Below are 21133 nucleotides of genomic sequence, written 5' to 3'. Positions count from 1 at the left end.
GGAGCTTGGGACCAGCAAACACTGAACCGGTGGTTCATAGCAGAGGATATCCAAAAGATCAAAGCTATTCCACTCAGTTTCACAGGCTGCCAGGATCGTTTGTATTGGAGATACACCAAATCAGGTGCGTTCACGGTAAAATCTGCATATGATGTATCAATGGAAATAAGGAAGCACAAACAAAAGGAAAGAAGGCAAGGAGATAGAGGAAGTACAAGTTATGCTCAACAGAACTCCAAAGTTTGGAAGAATGTATGGGCATTACAACTGAAACACAAACTGAAGCACTTCATATGGAGGTGCCTGCATCATAGCCTGCCAGTGAATGAGCAACTACATAAGCGAACAGGCAAAGGCAGTCCAATATGTAGTAGCTGTGGGGAAGAGGTGGAAACGTTAGAACACATGTTGTTCTTTTGTAACATGGCTGAAACGACCTGGAAACTTGCACCCATACAATGGGATGGGTTGAGGGATATGAGAGGAAATTTTGTAAGATGGTGGGAAGGGATATTAGGAGCAAAAACTAGGGAGCAAGGACACGACCACATAGCGCTGACTGTGAATATCCTTTGGCAAATATGGAAGGCAAGGAACAGGACAGCTTTTGATGTTTATGAGACAGACCCAAGGGAAACAATGCAGAAAGCTGTGGGTGAATGGAATGAGTATATAGAAGCCCAACAAGATATAACAGGAGAGTTCATTCAACAAACAACAATCTCAAGCAGAATTAAGACATGGAGGCCACCATCACGGGGTACGATAAAACTAAATACTGATGCTGCATTCTCACAAAATTTAGAGAGAACAGGTATAGGTGTTGTGGCCAGAAATGCTGAAGGGGAGCTGATGAAAGTCTGGGCAAGAGCTGAAGTAAAATGTAGTGAGCCACGGGTGGAGGAAGCAGCAGCAATTAGGATGGGAATGCAAATGGCCTGGAAAGCAAACTGGAGGGCAGTTGAGCTTCAATCAGACTGCAAAGACGTGGTGGATATGCTAAACAAGAAACAAAAGCAGCAAAACAGCATCGGGGTCATCCTTGAGGATATAGCAAATATGAGAGGTTTGTTTGAACAATGTACTTTCTCTTTTGTGCATAGAGATGGGAATAGATGTGCACATAGTGTAGCAAAATTTGCTGTCAAGCTAACAACAAATGTTGAATGGGATGTATGTTTTCCCATGTGGCTCCAAGAGGAAGCCCAAAGTGACCTCAGAGGAAGCGAATCTGCTGTATCTAAATCTTGTAATATCAAGTTTACAAAATGAAATGAAGTTATGATGTATTCGACAAAAAAAAAAAGAAAGACACCACTTAAAATGTTGTTTATTAGGACACTTGCAATTTTACAATGTAGTGAAACTCAGCTGGAAGGTAAAATTACAATATGACAGTAAATTACTGCATCATAAATACGCTGCTGAAAGTACAAGCTTTATTCGTGCATGCCCGGTTTAAAATCTATTTGTTCTCTGAAATCTCAATATTCAATCCCTTGGGGAAACGAATACCAGTAGGTGTCCGGATTCTCTCTGCTCCGTTGGTAACTCTCCAGCTGAAAATTCAAATTAGACAAGTTTTTTGATCAGTTATCACTTTCTTCTTGCAATCATGCATATTAAAAAACCGAAGAAGTTAAGTGGACATCAATTTATACTATATAGGAATTAGCTTCTTCTATATGTATTTAAGCGAAGATGGTGAGAATTGTGATTTGGAAATCCTTACGTGTATTTTGTGACCAAGTAATGCAGAAAAATTGACATCTGCACCTTTGCATAGTCAGCACCAACGCAAAGCCTCGTACCACCAGCAAATGCCATGAAATTTTTTGATCCCGCGTGTAATTCTTTGCCCTTTTGATTGAAAAAACAGCAGAAAAACCCTGAATCATTTTTACTTCATTTTGTTTAACTTTTGTTTTCTAAGTTTATCTTTCTTGTGTGCATATATTACTCAAATCTGTCGATGATCAAATTACCTCCCATCGCCATGGGTTAAATTCATGGGGGTTTTTATATACATTAGGATCCAAATGAACAGATGATGGACAAACCATTACGGTCCAGCCAGCAGGAATTGTATACCCTGCAAATCATTCGCACTTATTAGTCAAAACTGGAAGTTATAATGGAGGAAAAGAAGAACAAAGGAAACAAATCATTTATTTTCTATATTATTACTCCCATGAAAAAATGCCCGACCCAAGTAGTTACTAAAGAGAGTTTTTCTTTCTTTCTTTTCTTTTTTTTTTCCTTTTTTCTGCAGGAGAAAGGTATCACTGGTCCAAAATAAAGAAAGTGTGACAAATGATTTTCAAGAAGATGCCAAATGACATATTGAAGCATACCTTTTACTTCAACTTCCTTGACAACTTTGCGCAAAATCCCAGGAGTAATATTTGCAAGCCTAAGTGTTTCATTTATAACCTACAGTAGACAACAAAACTTAAGATGTAAATGGTCTAGCTCACTATATGATTCAAATGATAGATACAATGAAATGTCTGGTTAATTGAAACGTACCATGTGCGTGAAAGTCATAGACTTGTACTCTTTCCATGAAATAGCAGAACCTTCTGTTTCTCGCATTTTAAGAATATTTTCATGTTCTCTCTACAAAAATGATTGACTGTTTAAGTATGAAGTAATCTTACATATTTTGTTAGTGTAAACATCTAATCATAACAATATATACCGTCAGTAAATATAAAATATTAATCATTTAAGTATTGAACTTGCACAAGAATTGGAGAATTAAAGGGTAAATACAGATGACAGCGGGCCAAATAGTTTCGGAAAGTCACGGACCTTTAGTTCAGCCATAACACGTGGATGGCCATCTAGATACCTCAAGGCCACAGTCAAAGCTGTTGAAGTCGTTTCATGGGCAGCAAATAGAAACAAAAATACCAGGTCCCTCGCAATTTCTTCATTCAAAAAAGTGTCTTCTTTCTTTATTTGCTCAAGTAAATGGTCCGCAAAGTCATAGTCATTCGTAGCTCCATCATTGCCTGAGCGCTTCTTCTCAAAGATGTCGTGGATGACCTTCATTGCTTTCTTACGTCCCTGGAAAATGAAAATCATAAAAATCATATCGTTCGTTCAATCTGATACAGCATATATGAAAGCATATATATTTTACTTAGTCATATATTTATAATGAATATCTTTTTTTTGAGGTATAATGAACATCGATCTTTCAATATAAAAAGAATTCCAAATGACGAACAACAACAACAATTGATTACTTGTAAGCAAGCGTGGAATGGTGTTCCAGGGATGTTGAGAGGAAATGAGATCAAGCCATCCATGAATGCCTTATAACTGTCTCTCAATTTTTGCTGATCCTTGCTTTCTTCATAGCCAAGCATCTTCTTGGCAGCATATTTAAATACCAACTGGAGAAAATGAGATTGTTAATTACTACTTTTCAGCAATGCTCTGTACGTATAGTCCGAATTCGTCCTGATTAATATAATCAAATAGTAGGATGCTAATGAATTTACCTCTGCAGTTCCATCTTTACCATCTAATTTTCCAAGTTTACTCCAAGATCTTAGAGATTCTTGAGTGCTCTCATCCATTTCATATATTAGCTTCTCTCTTAAGGCTTCGGGGCTAACAAACTTGAACGTTAAGCTCTTGAGGTACTTGTGGAAGCCTCCATGATGGGCAACTACACTTTGTTTCCCAATTATCTGGAAGAGACTCTCAGTATACCAAATTTGGAAAGCATTACCTTCTTGCTGGAAGACGCGGTAGTTGACGTCAGCATCAGTTGATACAACGATTGGCTGCCCAACTATACTCGTGCGAAAAATTGGCCCGTATCTGAAATTGCCCAAAGAGGAAAAAAAAGGAAACAATGAAAAGCTAGTCAAAGATAAAATATTCTTAACTATTACTGCTGTCATATTATTAAAATATATATATATATATATATATATGTGTGTGTGATAGCTGGTTAAGAAGTGGTTAGATAACCACTGGAGTATTGAGTTTTATCCGGAGTCAGTTTTATCCACAGTAGTTGGAAATGAAAAGGGTGTGAAGTAAAATAGGAGGCAAAAAAAAAAAAAAGCGTTAGAAAGGTGGAATATCATCGGATGCATAAGGGGTGAAGTACTCAATTGTTTCTCCTATAATTGGTAATCCCATCGAACCTGGTGGTAATCAATGTTTTTAAACTCGGACCGGCCAGCGAACCGGAGAGGGGTCCGGTTCACGGTCCGACCGGCCGGTTCAACGGTTCAACGTCTTTTTTTTTTTTTTTTTGCAGTTGCAACTTTAATACTGAGTATTTCACAGGTCTTCACTCTATACTCTACACTGAAACTTGACTGCTAATGTACAATTTAACATGATTATTAATAACTTAAGTTCCTAAAATACATTCATCAATATAACTTAAAATTAAATTTAAGTTGAGATAATAATAAATTTTTTAAAAGTTATACATAAAACCTGGAATGATAAATATAACTAAAATATCATAATTCATCGCAAATTTTCATAATTCATTACAAACATAAATAGATATAGTCCAAATGTTCATCAATTATCACAAACAAAAACACAAAAATAAATAAAATAAATGTTGACGTTCTTCCACAATTCAAAAAAAGTTCATAGAAAAGTCCAACTCATAGTCAAGGCAAATAATTTGAATAACAAACTTCCATCATTGGCATGACAAGGCAACAGCACCCATTTCACAATTTCATCAATTTAACCTGAAAAAATTAAAAAGTTTATTATAAAAAATATAAATCTAATTGGTGAAACTAAAGAAAAAGCCAAAAAATTTTGAAAAACAAAGATACAACCAAACAAAAAAAGAATCAACTGCTACTAAACATCACTAATTAACATGTTATATTCCAATCATTATCTTCATCACCATCTTTTACTTGCGTTGCATCCTTTATTTCCTCAAGTATACTCGACTAGAAGAACCAATTTAGACAAATATACATCTCTTACTTTATTTTTATTTATTTCCCTATCAGTTGGTGAAACAAACTATTTTGGATATAATTAAAATGGTTAATCAAAAACATCTTATTGCACATTTCAAATTATTGTCTAGTAAGCATTTCATCGTAGTACGAGAGGAAAGCAAATGAACAATGTAGTACTAGATATTTTCCAATTCCTATTATTCCTGTTCCACTATTCAAACGAAAAATACTTTGCTGTTAGGCATGATCCTTTTGGTTATCTTTAGGCAAGATTTTTTATTTAACTATAAATTAAATCAGGACATATACACAAGTTACGGCAAATATTTATGGACGGAACAAATGTCATGATGTATTGTCACAAAAACTAAATAAGTGCTCTAATCTCTACATAGAAAACAAAAATCAAGAAAAGGCAAAAATCAACTAAACATAATATAGAAAACAAAAATCAAGAAAAGGCAAAAATTAAACTCACAAGATGGAAATGCTCTGGAGTCTTGTCTAAAGATAATAGTGTGATGATCTTGTCATGGGTATTAGGAAGTGGAAGGATTATGAAGAAAAATTAAGAAAAAAAATCAAGAGGAGAACTGGAGATTGGAGAATCTGAGGAGTGGAGGAAGTGAAGCCGAGGCAACTGAAAAGAAATGTGCCGTCTGCACTTTGCTAGGTCTTTTAGGGTTTTTTTTATTTAATCTGATTTTAGTTTTTTAGGTAAGTCAAGTAACATTCTACATATCCTCTGGCTGTGGTTTAGCGGTACGCGCACGTTATTCTGGTCATGGAGACCAAAGTTCGAACCTAATAGCTTTCACTTTTATTGTTTTGAATTTGAGGCATATTTGAAAATTTGAGAACCGCCGGTTTGCGGTTTAGACGGGTTCGTCCGATTCATCCGATTCGTAGCGGTTTTACATTAGGCTCCGGGTTTGATACTGGACCGGACCGGTGACATGGCCGGTTCGCGATCGAACCGGCCGATCCAGTCCGGTTCTGAAAACATTGGTGGTAATACCCCGTTACACTTGGGGTTTCTCCACCTGTATACCCTGTGGCTGAAAAGCACAATAATGAGAGCAATAATAGCACAAGCAAACAACATGGTCCTTGGTTAGTGTACTGGAAATGTAGGGGAAAAATGAGAAGAGAGTAGCTACAATTGATGTTGTTTGCTATGAAGGAATCTTGGTATTTGGAGCTGCTTAAATAGATGGAGAGCTCAAGCTCTGACAAGGACGCGCTGTAAGAATGTTGGCGATAGACATATTACCTTTTCTTTTTTGTTATTGCAACATTAGCGCTTGGTCACGGCGGCTACAGATTCAAAGTCTAAAGACCAATAGCGCTTGATCACGGCGGCTAGAGAGGCCCGAGAAAAAGTCTATCTTGTACAACGTCGGCTACAGATTCAAAGTCTATCTTCCATAAATACCCTTATGCAAAATATTTAATTCGTTGAATGTCAGAATCGGAGGGTAATGCCTATTGGATTTTAAACGGAAATGGCCATGATTTGGCCAAAAATTTTTGTGCGATCCAGATAACTAGTTGTGCATCGATTTTCACATCGTGTGTGAGACTCGCAAAATTTTATATTAAAGTTACACGTTGTGCAAACAAAGTTACGCCGTGTGTAATCAAAGTTACGTGCAATTGAAAATGATCAAAATCGTTGGGCACGATTGTGCCTGCAACCGTCCGTGCCCCTTGTCCATTTTAAACAAACAGCCGTGCCCCGACGTCGTTGTCGGAGTGAAAGAGGAGTTTGACTACAGACTCGCAGAGGAGACCTGCAACTAGATATTTTCTTCCTCTGAAAAGTATTTTTTTGTGTATAATAAATAATTCTTAAAATTCTTCTGTCGCTGACTCATGTTGTTGTTGTTTCTTATTGACTTGTAGACTTGTAGTTGTAACAAAAAGTTGAATTGACATTAAAGTTAGGAACAAAAAGTTGCAGAGGTTTAATTACGAAGTAATTAATCAATTAAGCTGCAAGTGAGGATATATTTGAATGTGGATTAGCTGGAGGGAAAGCTCGCTGCCACTATTTTTGGTAATAATTACGTGTTATACATATGTCTTAGCGACCCTCAAAGCTGAATCTGGATTAGCTGGACGCTTATCAAATTATATTGTCATAGTTCGAGAAGATTAGCAGAAAAAAGAGAGAGAGAGAGAGAGAGAATCAGGAACCTGAATATCTTTTAGTCAAAGGGAATACGTCTATGGTTTTTGGAAGCCAAATTTGACGCTCCTGGTTGAAATAGTGAAAGAATGGACTTCTGATTTGGCCTTTCTCTCTCTTCTTTACTAACAAAAGTCTTTTTTAATTTGTTTATCAATTTTTAGGTAATTTAGTCATTACAATTTGCCGCTTTTTAGTTCACTTAGGTTCCGTTTGATAAAACTGAATCTGAATTCTGAAGTTTGAATTCTGAAATCTGAATACTGAAACAATTAATTTGCTGAATTTTAAGCACTGAAAAAAAATATATGAATGTCTGAATTTTAATGTTAAACCTATTTATACTGTTTGATAAACATTTATAACTGAATGCTTAATAAGTTAAATTTGACAAATTTGCCCTTATATTTTTTCATCCAAAAAAGAAATAGAACCTATGATTTAATTAGCTAAAAATGTTAGGTATGAAAATGATAATATATATTTTAAAATCAAATTAATATAAAAGATGAAATATATTATATGAGGAGTATAGAGAAGATGTGAAAATCATTCAAAAGGGAAAAAAAGAAATAGAAAATCATTAGATAGAGAATATTAGATTGTTTAATTAGATAAGAATTTTGAACATAATTAACAAACAAGGGTAGATTTGGTAGATAAGATAAGGTAATTGAAGTAATTCTAGTAATTCTTATTAGAATTAAACATTCAGTTAGGATTCTTGTTCTGAAAAAAATACACACAAGTTCAGCACTACTTAACAAGTTCAGTAAATGGATTTTCATTTATCAAACACTCAAAACATCTGAATGTCTGAAAAAATTCAAATTCAGCACTTTTTTATGTTATCAAACAAACCCTTAGTTAGATCTTTTGATTATTGTAATATGTTCTTAATTGCTGCTCATATTTTTTTCTTTGAAACAAAAATTTGAAACTAAAACTACAAGGAAAAATAGAAAACACGAATCTCTACTCTCAGGAAAAGTCAAGCGAGGAAGAATGACGAAAAGAAACATATCACCATGCCTGGATGATAGTGCTTCATTTCTTGAAATGGATGATCATTTGTGGTATTAAATAAATAATCAGTCCAAAAGAGTTTTCATAAAGTATATGCTGATCAAGTGGCTGAAGAAAATCTAAGAAATAGACAGGTGAAGCCACAAAAATTGGTGAGAAAATATTCGCAACAAAGAATAGACTTACATGCACGAATAAAATAATTTTGTCAAGGTACCTAAACATACAAGAATAGAATAAACATACAATTTTGCATGGGACGCTCTTCACATTACGTGTCACAAGAATGAAAAATAAACAAAATTATCCTTTTGCTGTTGCATGCTAGAAGCAAATCTCAAAGTGTGTTCAGTTTAAAAGTAGGGGGGTGTGCATCTATAGAGTCAAAGTAAAATATTTATGTATTCAAATAAGATTTCTATTATTACAAATCTCTACCTTGTATATTGTCATATATTTTAATGCTATAATACTTTTTGTGATGTAATATATGTAAGAAAAAAGGTAGTTCAAGAGATAAAAATGTGATTAAAACATATTTATAATGCAACTAAAATTTTTTACAAATAATCCATATCTAAACAAGCCCATTGTGTGCATGGTACCTTCAACTTTATTAGATTTTTTAAGTATTTGAATATGCATTATTGAGTAATTGTCAATATCAACTAAATGAAAGAAGGAAAAATGAGATGTGGAAACAAATAAGGTGGAAAGAAGTCCCATCTTTCGTGTGGATAGTAAACTGTTTGTTAGTTCATCACCTTGCCACATCCTCATCAAATGCAATGGGTTTTTATTGCTTTAAAAATAACTCATTTTATCTACTCCTAAACTATACTATAAATAGACCTAAAAAAGGACATGAACAAATCCAAGATCGACTAAGATAGGAGATAACTAAAGAAAAGAGAAGAAATTAAATCAATCATTCAGTGATTTACCTAATTGGAAAAGCAATTTATGATAAATTACTCACTATACACGTACAATGCATGTGCAGTTTCCTAGTTTGATCACTATAAAGGATAAGGATTTGGCTCATCTCTATTAAATTCTATTTTCATTTCTCATAATACACATCTAGATGCATGACATGCGTTTTTATTTATTAACAAATCTTAAAATTAGTCAAACTTGAAATTATCTTGTCCCCTTTTAATAAATAAAGACACATGTGATTCATTCACATGTGCATTATAGGAAATGGAAAGATAATTTATTAGAGAAGAGCCAGATTATTTGTGAATATTATATTAATAATAAAACACTAGAAAATTTGGTGGTCATTCAAGTTTTCAAGTCTCAAAACTTGAAAAGTAAGATAAGAAGGTAAACTTGCAAATTTGAATATAAAATTGGTAAATTTAGCCAGAAAAATAACACTTAAAAAGTACTTTTATCACATAAAAGTGCTCTTTTACCAAAGGTACGCAACTCCAAATGACACCTAAATATCTAACGAAATTACCTCTTGATTGCAAAAATCGTAATTTTACTACAAAAAAAAAAAAGAAAGTTACCAATTCTTTTTTTCTGAAGGAATAACCATTTCTTTCACTAATTTTACTACCCAAAAAAAGTGTCGGGTACCATCTTAAACCATCTCCTCTTATTCCAAAAGAAAAATGGATAATTTCAAAAACCTCCCGAGATTTTTAACAATTTCACTAGACTCCCTTGAAGTTTGCAAAATTACACAAACCTCCCATGAGGTTAAGGTTTTGTTAACAAAATTAGTTCAATTAGAAATAGTACTATTAAAAAAGTACTTGAAGGAGAGAGATGAAACTTTTATTTTATAAATACCCCTATGCATGTATATAAGTTGTATTAGTAAAAAAATAAAAATAATTAAAAGTTAGAAACAATTAATACACACATTTCACCACTTAAAAGTTCACATTTAATAAATTAGACAATACAAATAAGCAACAAAACTACACTAATAATCATAAGATTCAAAACTACCTTCTTTCGTTTGTGATCATTAGTGTAGTTTTGTTACTTATTTGTGTTGTCTAATTTATTAAATGTGAACTTTTTGAGCGGTGAAATATATATATTGATTGTTTTTAACTTTTAATTTATGGAACAAAAATTTCATCTCTCTACTTAAAGTACTTTTTAATGTTACTTTTTCTAATTGGACTAATTATGAGCAGCAATTAAGAACATATTACAATAATCAAAAGATCTAACTAAGGGTTTGTTTGATAACATAAAAAAGTGCTGAATTTGAATTTTTTCAGACATTCAGATGTTTTGAGTGTTTGATAAATGAAAATCCATTTACTGAACTTGTTAAGTAGTGCTGAACTTGTGTGTATTTTTTTCAGAACAAGAATCCTAACTGAATGTTTAATTCTAATAAGAATTACTAGAATTACTTCAATTACCTTATCTTATCTACCAAATCTACCCTTGTTTGTTAATTATGTTCAAAATTCTTATCTAATTAAACAATCTAATATTCTCTATCTAATGATTTTCTATTTCTTTTTTTCCCTTTTGAATGATTTTCACATCTTCTCTATACTCCTCATATAATATATTTCATCTTTTATATTAATTTGATTTTAAAATATATATTATCATTTTCATACCTAACATTTTTAGCTAATTAAATCATAGGTTCTATTTCTTTTTTGGATGAAAAAATATAAGGGCAAATTTGTCAAATTTAACTTATTAAGCATTCAGTTATAAATGTTTATCAAACAGTATAAATAGGTTTAACATTAAAATTCAGACATTCATATATTTTTTTTCAGTGCTTAAAATTCAGCAAATTAATTGTTTCAGTATTCAGATTTCAGAATTCAAACTTCAGAATTCAGATTCAGTTTTATCAAACGGAACCTAAGTGAACTAAAAAGCGGCAAATTGTAATGACTAAATTACCTAAAAATTGATAAACAAATTAAAAAAGACTTTTGTTAGTAAAGAAGAGAGAGAAAGGCCAAATCAGAAGTCCATTCTTTCACTATTTCAACCAGGAGCGTCAAATTTGGCTTCCAAAAACCATAGACGTATTCCCTTTGACTAAAAGATATTCAGGTTCCTGATTCTCTCTCTCTCTCTCTCTCTTTTTTCTGCTAATCTTCTCGAACTATGACAATATAATTTGATAAGCGTCCAGCTAATCCAGATTCAGCTTTGAGGGTCGCTAAGACATATGTATAACACGTAATTATTACCAAAAATAGTGGCAGCGAGCTTTCCCTCCAGCTAATCCACATTCAAATATATCCTCACTTGCAGCTTAATTGATTAATTACTTCGTAATTAAACCTCTGCAACTTTTTGTTCCTAACTTTAATGTCAATTCAACTTTTTGTTACAACTACAAGTCTACAAGTCAATAAGAAACAACAACAACATGAGTCAGCGACAGAAGAATTTTAAGAATTATTTATTATACACAAAAAAATACTTTTCAGAGGAAGAAAATATCTAGTTGCAGGTCTCCTCTGCGAGTCTGTAGTCAAACTCCTCTTTCACTCCGACAACGACGTCGGGGCACGGCTGTTTGTTTAAAATGGACAAGGGGCACGGACGGTTGCAGGCACAATCGTGCCCAACGATTTTGATCATTTTCAATTGCACGTAACTTTGATTACACACGGCGTAACTTTGTTTGCACAACGTGTAACTTTAATATAAAATTTTGCGAGTCTCACACACGATGTGAAAATCGATGCACAACTAGTTATCTGGATCGCACAAAAATTTTTGGCCAAATCATGGCCATTTCCGTTTAAAATCCAATAGGCATTACCCTCCGATTCTGACATTCAACGAATTAAATATTTTGCATAAGGGTATTTATGGAAGATAGACTTTGAATCTGTAGCCGACGTTGTACAAGATAGACTTTTTCTCGGGCCTCTCTAGCCGCCGTGATCAAGCGCTATTGGTCTTTAGACTTTGAATCTGTAGCCGCCGTGACCAAGCGCTAATGTTGCAATAACAAAAAAGAAAAGGTAATATGTCTATCGCCAACATTCTTACAGCGCGTCCTTGTCAGAGCTTGAGCTCTCCATCTATTTAAGCAGCTCCAAATACCAAGATTCCTTCATAGCAAACAACATCAATTGTAGCTACTCTCTTCTCATTTTTCCCCTACATTTCCAGTACACTAACCAAGGACCATGTTGTTTGCTTGTGCTATTATTGCTCTCATTATTGTGCTTTTCAGCCACAGGGTATACAGGTGGAGAAACCCCAAGTGTAACGGGGTATTACCACCAATGTTTTCAGAACCGGACTGGATCGGCCGGTTCGATCGCGAACCGGCCATGTCACCGGTCCGGTCCAGTATCAAACCCGGAGCCTAATGTAAAACCGCTACGAATCGGATGAATCGGACGAACCCGTCTAAACCGCAAACCGGCGGTTCTCAAATTTTCAAATATGCCTCAAATTCAAAACAATAAAAGTGAAAGCTATTAGGTTCGAACTTTGGTCTCCATGACCAGAATAACGTGCGCGTACCGCTAAACCACAGCCAGAGGATATGTAGAATGTTACTTGACTTACCTAAAAAACTAAAATCAGATTAAATAAAAAAAACCCTAAAAGACCTAGCAAAGTGCAGACGGCACATTTCTTTTCAGTTGCCTCGGCTTCACTTCCTCCACTCCTCAGATTCTCCAATCTCCAGTTCTCCTCTTGATTTTTTTTCTTAATTTTTCTTCATAATCCTTCCACTTCCTAATACCCATGACAAGATCATCACACTATTATCTTTAGACAAGACTCCAGAGCATTTCCATCTTGTGAGTTTAATTTTTGCCTTTTCTTGATTTTTGTTTTCTATATTATGTTTAGTTGATTTTTGCCTTTTCTTGATTTTTGTTTTCTATGTAGAGATTAGAGCACTTATTTAGTTTTTGTGACAATACATCATGACATTTGTTCCGTCCATAAATATTTGCCGTAACTTGTGTATATGTCCTGATTTAATTTATAGTTAAATAAAAAATCTTGCCTAAAGATAACCAAAAGGATCATGCCTAACAGCAAAGTATTTTTCGTTTGAATAGTGGAACAGGAATAATAGGAATTGGAAAATATCTAGTACTACATTGTTCATTTGCTTTCCTCTCGTACTACGATGAAATGCTTACTAGACAATAATTTGAAATGTGCAATAAGATGTTTTTGATTAACCATTTTAATTATATCCAAAATAGTTTGTTTCACCAACTGATAGGGAAATAAATAAAAATAAAGTAAGAGATGTATATTTGTCTAAATTGGTTCTTCTAGTCGAGTATACTTGAGGAAATAAAGGATGCAACGCAAGTAAAAGATGGTGATGAAGATAATGATTGGAATATAACATGTTAATTAGTGATGTTTAGTAGCAGTTGATTCTTTTTTTGTTTGGTTGTATCTTTGTTTTTCAAAATTTTTTGGCTTTTTCTTTAGTTTCACCAATTAGATTTATATTTTTTATAATAAACTTTTTAATTTTTTCAGGTTAAATTGATGAAATTGTGAAATGGGTGCTGTTGCCTTGTCATGCCAATGATGGAAGTTTGTTATTCAAATTATTTGCCTTGACTATGAGTTGGACTTTTCTATGAACTTTTTTTGAATTGTGGAAGAACGTCAACATTTATTTTATTTATTTTTGTGTTTTTGTTTGTGATAATTGATGAACATTTGGACTATATCTATTTATGTTTGTAATGAATTATGAAAATTTGCGATGAATTATGATATTTTAGTTATATTTATCATTCCAGGTTTTATGTATAACTTTTAAAAAATTTATTATTATCTCAACTTAAATTTAATTTTAAGTTATATTGATGAATGTATTTTAGGAACTTAAGTTATTAATAATCATGTTAAATTGTACATTAGCAGTCAAGTTTCAGTGTAGAGTATAGAGTGAAGACCTGTGAAATACTCAGTATTAAAGTTGCAACTGCAAAAAAAAAAAAAAAAAGACGTTGAACCGTTGAACCGGCCGGTCGGACCGTGAACCGGACCCCTCTCCGGTTCGCTGGCCGGTCCGAGTTTAAAAACATTGATTACCACCAGGTTCGATGGGATTACCAATTATAGGAGAAACAATTGAGTACTTCACCCCTTATGCATCCGATGATATTCCACCTTTCTAACGCTTTTTTTTTTTTTTGCCTCCTATTTTACTTCACACCCTTTTCATTTCCAACTACTGTGGATAAAACTGACTCCGGATAAAACTCAATACTCCAGTGGTTATCTAACCACTTCTTAACCAGCTATCACACACACACATATATATATATATATATATATATTTTTAATAATATGACAGCAGTAATAGTTAAGAATATTTTATCTTTGACTAGCTTTTCATTGTTTCCTTTTTTTTCCTCTTTGGGCAATTTCAGATACGGGCCAATTTTTCGCACGAGTATAGTTGGGCAGCCAATCGTTGTATCAACTGATGCTGACGTCAACTACCGCGTCTTCCAGCAAGAAGGTAATGCTTTCCAAATTTGGTATACTGAGAGTCTCTTCCAGATAATTGGGAAACAAAGTGTAGTTGCCCATCATGGAGGCTTCCACAAGTACCTCAAGAGCTTAACGTTCAAGTTTGTTAGCCCCGAAGCCTTAAGAGAGAAGCTAATATATGAAATGGATGAGAGCACTCAAGAATCTCTAAGATCTTGGAGTAAACTTGGAAAATTAGATGGTAAAGATGGAACTGCAGAGGTAAATTCATTAGCATCCTACTATTTGATTATATTAATCAGGACGAATTCGGACTATACGTACAGAGCATTGCTGAAAAGTAGTAATTAACAATCTCATTTTCTCCAGTTGGTATTTAAATATGCTGCCAAGAAGATGCTTGGCTATGAAGAAAGCAAGGATCAGCAAAAATTGAGAGACAGTTATAAGGCATTCATGGATGGCTTGATCTCATTTCCTCTCAACATCCCTGGAACACCATTCCACGCTTGCTTACAAGTAATCAATTGTTGTTGTTGTTCGTCATTTGGAATTCTTTTTATATTGAAAGATCGATGTTCATTATACCTCAAAAAAAAGATATTCATTATAAATATATGACTAAGTAAAATATATATGCTTTCATATATGCTGTATCAGATTGAACGAACGATATGATTTTTATGATTTTCATTTTCCAGGGACGTAAGAAAGCAATGAAGGTCATCCACGACATCTTTGAGAAGAAGCGCTCAGGCAATGATGGAGCTACGAATGACTATGACTTTGCGGACCATTTACTTGAGCAAATAAAGAAAGAAGACACTTTTTTGAATGAAGAAATTGCGAGGGACCTGGTATTTTTGTTTCTATTTGCTGCCCATGAAACGACTTCAACAGCTTTGACTGTGGCCTTGAGGTATCTAGATGGCCATCCACGTGTTATGGCTGAACTAAAGGTCCGTGACTTTCCGAAACTATTTGGCCCGCTGTCATCTGTATTTACCCTTTAATTCTCCAATTCTTGTGCAAGTTCAATACTTAAATGATTAATATTTTATATTTACTGACGGTATATATTGTTATGATTAGATGTTTACACTAACAAAATATGTAAGATTACTTCATACTTAAACAGTCAATCATTTTTGTAGAGAGAACATGAAAATATTCTTAAAATGCGAGAAACAGAAGGTTCTGCTATTTCATGGAAAGAGTACAAGTCTATGACTTTCACGCACATGGTACGTTTCAATTAACCAGACATTTCATTGTATCTATCATTTGAATCATATAGTGAGCTAGACCATTTACATCTTAAGTTTTGTTGTCTACTGTAGGTTATAAATGAAACACTTAGGCTTGCAAATATTACTCCTGGGATTTTGCGCAAAGTTGTCAAGGAAGTTGAAGTAAAAGGTATGCTTCAATATGTCATTTGGCATCTTCTTGAAAATCATTTGTCACACTTTCTTTATTTTGGACCAGTGATACCTTTCTCCTGCAGAAAAAAGGAAAAAAAAAAGAAAAGAAAGAAAGAAAAACTCTCTTTAGTAACTACTTGGGTCGGGCATTTTTTCATGGGAGTAATAATATAGAAAATAAATGATTTGTTTCCTTTGTTCTTCTTTTCCTCCATTATAACTTCCAGTTTTGACTAATAAGTGCGAATGATTTGCAGGGTATACAATTCCTGCTGGCTGGACCGTAATGGTTTGTCCATCATCTGTTCATTTGGATCCTAATGTATATAAAAACCCCCATGAATTTAACCCATGGCGATGGGAGGTAATTTGATCATCGACAGATTTGAGTAATATATGCACACAAGAAAGATAAACTTAGAAAACAAAAGTTAAACAAAATGAAGTAAAAATGATTCAGGGTTTTTCTGCTGTTTTTTCAATCAAAAGGGCAAAGAATTACACGCGGGATCAAAAAATTTCATGGCATTTGCTGGTGGTACGAGGCTTTGCGTTGGTGCTGACTATGCAAAGGTGCAGATGTCAATTTTTCTGCATTACTTGGTCACAAAATACACGTAAGGATTTCCAAATCACAATTCTCACCATCTTCGCTTAAATACATATAGAAGAAGCTAATTCCTATATAGTATAAATTGATGTCCACTTAACTTCTTCGGTTTTTTAATATGCATGATTGCAAGAAGAAAGTGATAACTGATCAAAAAACTTGTCTAATTTGAATTTTCAGCTGGAGAGTTACCAACGGAGCAGAGAGAATCCGGACACCTACTGGTATTCGTTTCCCCAAGGGATTGAATATTGAGATTTCAGAGAACAAATAGATTTTAAACCGGGCATGCACGAATAAAGCTTGTACTTTCAGCAGCGTATTTATGATGCAGTAATTTACTGTCATATTGTAATTTTACCTTCCAGCTGAGTTTCACTACATTGTAAAATTGCAAGTGTCCTAATAAACAACATTTTAAGTGGTGTCTTTCTTTTTTTTTTTGTCGAATACATCATAACTTCATTTCATTTTGTAAACTTGATATTACAAGATTTAGATACAGCAGATTCGCTTCCTCTGAGGTCACTTTGGGCTTCCTCTTGGAGCCACATGGGAAAACATACATCCCATTCAACATTTGTTGTTAGCTTGACAGCAAATTTTGCTACACTATGTGCACATCTATTCCCATCTCTATGCACAAAAGAGAAAGTACATTGTTCAAACAAACCTCTCATATTTGCTATATCCTCAAGGATGACCCCGATGCTGTTTTGCTGCTTTTGTTTCTTGTTTAGCATATCCACCACGTCTTTGCAGTCTGATTGAAGCTCAACTGCCCTCCAGTTTGCTTTCCAGGCCATTTGCATTCCCATCCTAATTGCTGCTGCTTCCTCCACCCGTGGCTCACTACATTTTACTTCAGCTCTTGCCCAGACTTTCATCAGCTCCCCTTCAGCATTTCTGGCCACAACACCTATACCTGTTCTCTCTAAATTTTGTGAGAATGCAGCATCAGTATTTAGTTTTATCGTACCCCGTGATGGTGGCCTCCATGTCTTAATTCTGCTTGAGATTGTTGTTTGTTGAATGAACTCTCCTGTTATATCTTGTTGGGCTTCTATATACTCATTCCATTCACCCACAGCTTTCTGCATTGTTTCCCTTGGGTCTGTCTCATAAACATCAAAAGCTGTCCTGTTCCTTGCCTTCCATATTTGCCAAAGGATATTCACAGTCAGCGCTATGTGGTCGTGTCCTTGCTCCCTAGTTTTTGCTCCTAATATCCCTTCCCACCATCTTACAAAATTTCCTCTCATATCCCTCAACCCATCCCATTGTATGGGTGCAAGTTTCCAGGTCGTTTCAGCCATGTTACAAAAGAACAACATGTGTTCTAACGTTTCCACCTCTTCCCCACAGCTACTACATATTGGACTGCCTTTGCCTGTTCGCTTATGTAGTTGCTCATTCACTGGCAGGCTATGATGCAGGCACCTCCATATGAAGTGCTTCAGTTTGTGTTTCAGTTGTAATGCCCATACATTCTTCCAAACTTTGGAGTTCTGTTGAGCATAACTTGTACTTCCTCTATCTCCTTGCCTTCTTTCCTTTTGTTTGTGCTTCCTTATTTCCATTGATACATCATATGCAGATTTTACCGTGAACGCACCTGATTTGGTGTATCTCCAATACAAACGATCCTGGCAGCCTGTGAAACTGAGTGGAATAGCTTTGATCTTTTGGATATCCTCTGCTATGAACCACCGGTTCAGTGTTTGCTGGTCCCAAGCTCCATCCACTATCAGCTCATCCACTTTTCTTAGTGTACACTGTGGTTCCCTTCTAGTCTTAATCCTCCCCTCCTCACTCCCTTGCAACCAGTTATCCTGCCAAATATCAACAGTTCTCCCATCACCTATTATCTTTCCTAGTCCTTTTGTCAGCAGTTGTCTTGTTCCAAAAATACTTTTCCATGTCCACGAAGCTGCTCCAGGAATGTCTTTCTCCCAGTTCTGTGGTTGTGCTAGGTACTTTGCCCTCATAATCTTGCTTACAAGCAAATCTGGACAGGACAGTATTCTCCACAGTTGCTTTGCTAAGAGTGCTTCATTGAACTTTTCCAAGTCCCTAAAACCCAGCCCCCCCTTTCCCTTCACCTGCGACATTTTTTCCCAACTAGTCCAATGTATTTTCCTCTCATTTTCTCCACCTCCCCACCAGAAATTTGCTATCATCTTATTGATATCCTTACATAGCACTTTTGGGAGTTTGAAACATGACATGGTGTACGTGGGCAGTGCCATTGCCACAGACTTAATCAAAATCTCCTTTCCTGCATGGCTAAGCAAATTCCTCTTCCATCCTTGTAGCTTATCTTTCACCTTGTGCCTAATATAGCTGAACACTTGTTGCTTTGATCTCCCTACTAGCATAGGTAGTCCTAGATATCTTCCATTGGCCGCCTCCTTCATATTTCCAAGTTCCGCACAGATTTCCTTCCTTAGCTCATGTTTTGTGTTGGCACTAAAGAAAACTGCTGACTTTTCATAGTTAATGGCCTGTCCTGAAGCTTGTTCATAGACTGCAAACATCTCTTTCATTTGTTTTGCTTCCTGTACGTTAGCTTTACAACAAAAAAGAGAGTCATCAGCAAACAAAAGATGAGACAATTTTGGGCAGTCCTTTCCCACCTTGACCCCTGTTACGACTGCATTGTTGAGTCTCTGATTCATCAAGTTTGATAACCCCTCAGCACAAATAAGAAACAAATACGGGGAGAGGGGATCTCCTTGCCTAATTCCCCTGGAAGGTTTCACATATCCCACTTTTTTGCCATTTACATTAAAAGAATAGACTGCAGTGGTGACACAGTTAAGGATCCATCTTACCCAAGTGGGACAAAAACCCATCTTCATCATCATTCTCCCAAGAAACTGCCACTCTATTCTATCATAGGCCTTTGATAGATCAAGTTTAAGGGTCATGAAACCATTTCTGCCTGTTCTCTTATTTTTCAAAAAATGCATCAGTTCATGTGCAAGGATGACATTATCAAGGATGTGCCTACCCGGGACAAAAGCAGATTGGGCAGGACTAATGCAGTTTGGAATGACTCTTTTTAGCCTGTTTGCTAACACCTTTGCAATAACTCTATAGACAACATTACACAAAGATATAGGTCTATACTGGGACAGGTTAATGGGAGCTTCTACCTTTGGAATCAAGGTCACTATTGTTTCATTCAAAGCTTTTAAAAGATGTCCCCTAGCAAGAAAACTTTGAATAGCCATCACAATATCATTTTTACAAGTATTCCAGTATCTTTGAAAGAACAAAGGGGACATACCATCCGGACCTGGGGCTTTATCCGGGTGCATAGAAAATAAAGCAGCCTTCACTTCCTTTTCATCCACTGGTTTAATCAGTTTTGCATTCATCTCCAATGTGACTGTACAAGGGACACCTTCAGTGACTGCTTCAAAGGCATGCGGTTGAGAGGATGTGTAAACTGCCTTATAAAAATTACATATTTCCTCCTCTATCTCCTGTTCCGTCTCACACCATTTCCCATCTTCCTTTTGCAGACATGAAAGTCTATTCCTTTGCCTCCTAGTTTTTACCCGTGCATGGAAAAAAGCTGTATTTTTATCCCCCTCTCTCAGCCACCTGCACCTTGCCTTTTGTGCCCAGTATGTCTCCTCTTGTTTGTACGCCTGACTCAGCTGCAATTTCAACTCAGCAATCTGCCCATTCTTCTCCTCATAATTTCCTGCCTTTGCTTCCAGGATCATTTTCTTCAACTCCTTTATCTTTTTTCCAAAATTTGTCTTATTTTTCTTATCCCATTGTACTAGACTTCTTTTGCAGTTCTTTATCTTCCTGGTCAGACTGAACATCTTGGAGCCTTGTTGTGGTTCTTCCCATGCTCTATCAATTTCTCCCTGGATTTGGTGATTTTGAGCCCAGCGTTTATCGAAATAGAACCTTCTCCCTTGTTGGCTTTTTTTTGGTATAGTGTCAATCATAAGCAAACTGTGGTCAGAGGCCTCATTTTGAATATGAACACACTTTACTGATTCAAAATGCATAGCCCAGTTCTGATTTGCTAATGCACGATCTAGCCGTTCTCTTATCTCCTTTCCCTCCCAATGAGAGACCCATGTCCAAGGCTTTCCTTCATAACCTATATCCACTAAATCATTTCGATTCACTAACCCCCTAAAATCAGTGAAGCTCCACTCTGGTCTTTGTCTTCCCCCCCATTTCTCCCCATTTGTCAAGATATCATTAAAATCTCCCGCCATGATCCACCTCTCCCCCCACTGATTCATTTTTCCTTCTAACTCCCTCCATTGGCTTCGTCTCTGTCTATCATCCGTACTAGCATATACTCCAATAAAGGCCCATTCACATCTTGCCTCCATATCCATCATGCGAGCAGTGATGTAAAAACTAGAGACCTCCACTTCTATCATTTTAATCCAGTGTTTCCAAAATAAAGCCAGACCTCCAG

The 21133-nt window shown here is 35.4% G+C and overlaps 2 protein-coding genes across 2 annotated transcripts; one reads left to right on the top strand and one right to left on the bottom strand.

Moving 5' to 3' along the window:
* Positions 1-1310: 1310 nt before the first annotated feature.
* On the bottom strand, positions 1311-3920 carry LOC140036252 (cytochrome P450 87A3-like). Its single transcript, XM_072077592.1, has 8 exons — positions 3513-3920; positions 3255-3404; positions 2815-3072; positions 2530-2619; positions 2355-2433; positions 1986-2092; positions 1733-1860; positions 1311-1559 (listed from the first exon to the last, which is right to left on the bottom strand). Exons 1-8 carry the CDS (start codon positions 3918-3920, stop codon positions 1466-1468), a joined length of 1314 nt encoding a protein of 437 aa, XP_071933693.1. The 3' UTR covers positions 1311-1465.
* Positions 3921-14493: 10573 nt separating this feature from the next.
* LOC140036251 (cytochrome P450 87A3-like) lies at positions 14494-17103 on the top strand. Its single transcript, XM_072077591.1, has 8 exons — positions 14494-14901; positions 15010-15159; positions 15342-15599; positions 15795-15884; positions 15981-16059; positions 16322-16428; positions 16554-16681; positions 16855-17103. Exons 1-8 carry the CDS (start codon positions 14494-14496, stop codon positions 16946-16948), a joined length of 1314 nt encoding a protein of 437 aa, XP_071933692.1. The 3' UTR covers positions 16949-17103.
* Positions 17104-21133: the final 4030 nt, after the last annotated feature.

The sequence above is a fragment of the Coffea arabica genome, chromosome 2e (assembly GCF_036785885.1).
Source record: "Coffea arabica cultivar ET-39 chromosome 2e, Coffea Arabica ET-39 HiFi, whole genome shotgun sequence".
NCBI lineage: Eukaryota > Viridiplantae > Streptophyta > Magnoliopsida > Gentianales > Rubiaceae > Coffea > Coffea arabica.
The sequence above is the reverse complement of the archived record's forward strand: the minus strand, read 5'-3'. Positions and strand labels throughout refer to the sequence as shown.

Coding starts and splice junctions, on each gene's coding strand:
- LOC140036252 (XM_072077592.1), bottom strand. CDS start 3,920: ATGACAGCAGTAATAGTTAAGAATATTTTATCTTTGACTAGCTTTTCA. Junction 2,093..2,354: donor CAAGGAAGTTGAAGTAAAAG/GTATGCTTCAAT, acceptor AATGATTTGCAG/GGTATACAATTCCTGCTGGC. Junction 1,560..1,732: donor TACTTGGTCACAAAATACAC/GTAAGGATTTCC, acceptor TTGAATTTTCAG/CTGGAGAGTTACCAACGGAG.
- LOC140036251 (XM_072077591.1), top strand. CDS start 14,494: ATGACAGCAGTAATAGTTAAGAATATTTTATCTTTGACTAGCTTTTCA. Junction 14,902..15,009: donor GTAAAGATGGAACTGCAGAG/GTAAATTCATTA, acceptor CATTTTCTCCAG/TTGGTATTTAAATATGCTGC. Junction 15,885..15,980: donor CTATGACTTTCACGCACATG/GTACGTTTCAAT, acceptor TGTCTACTGTAG/GTTATAAATGAAACACTTAG.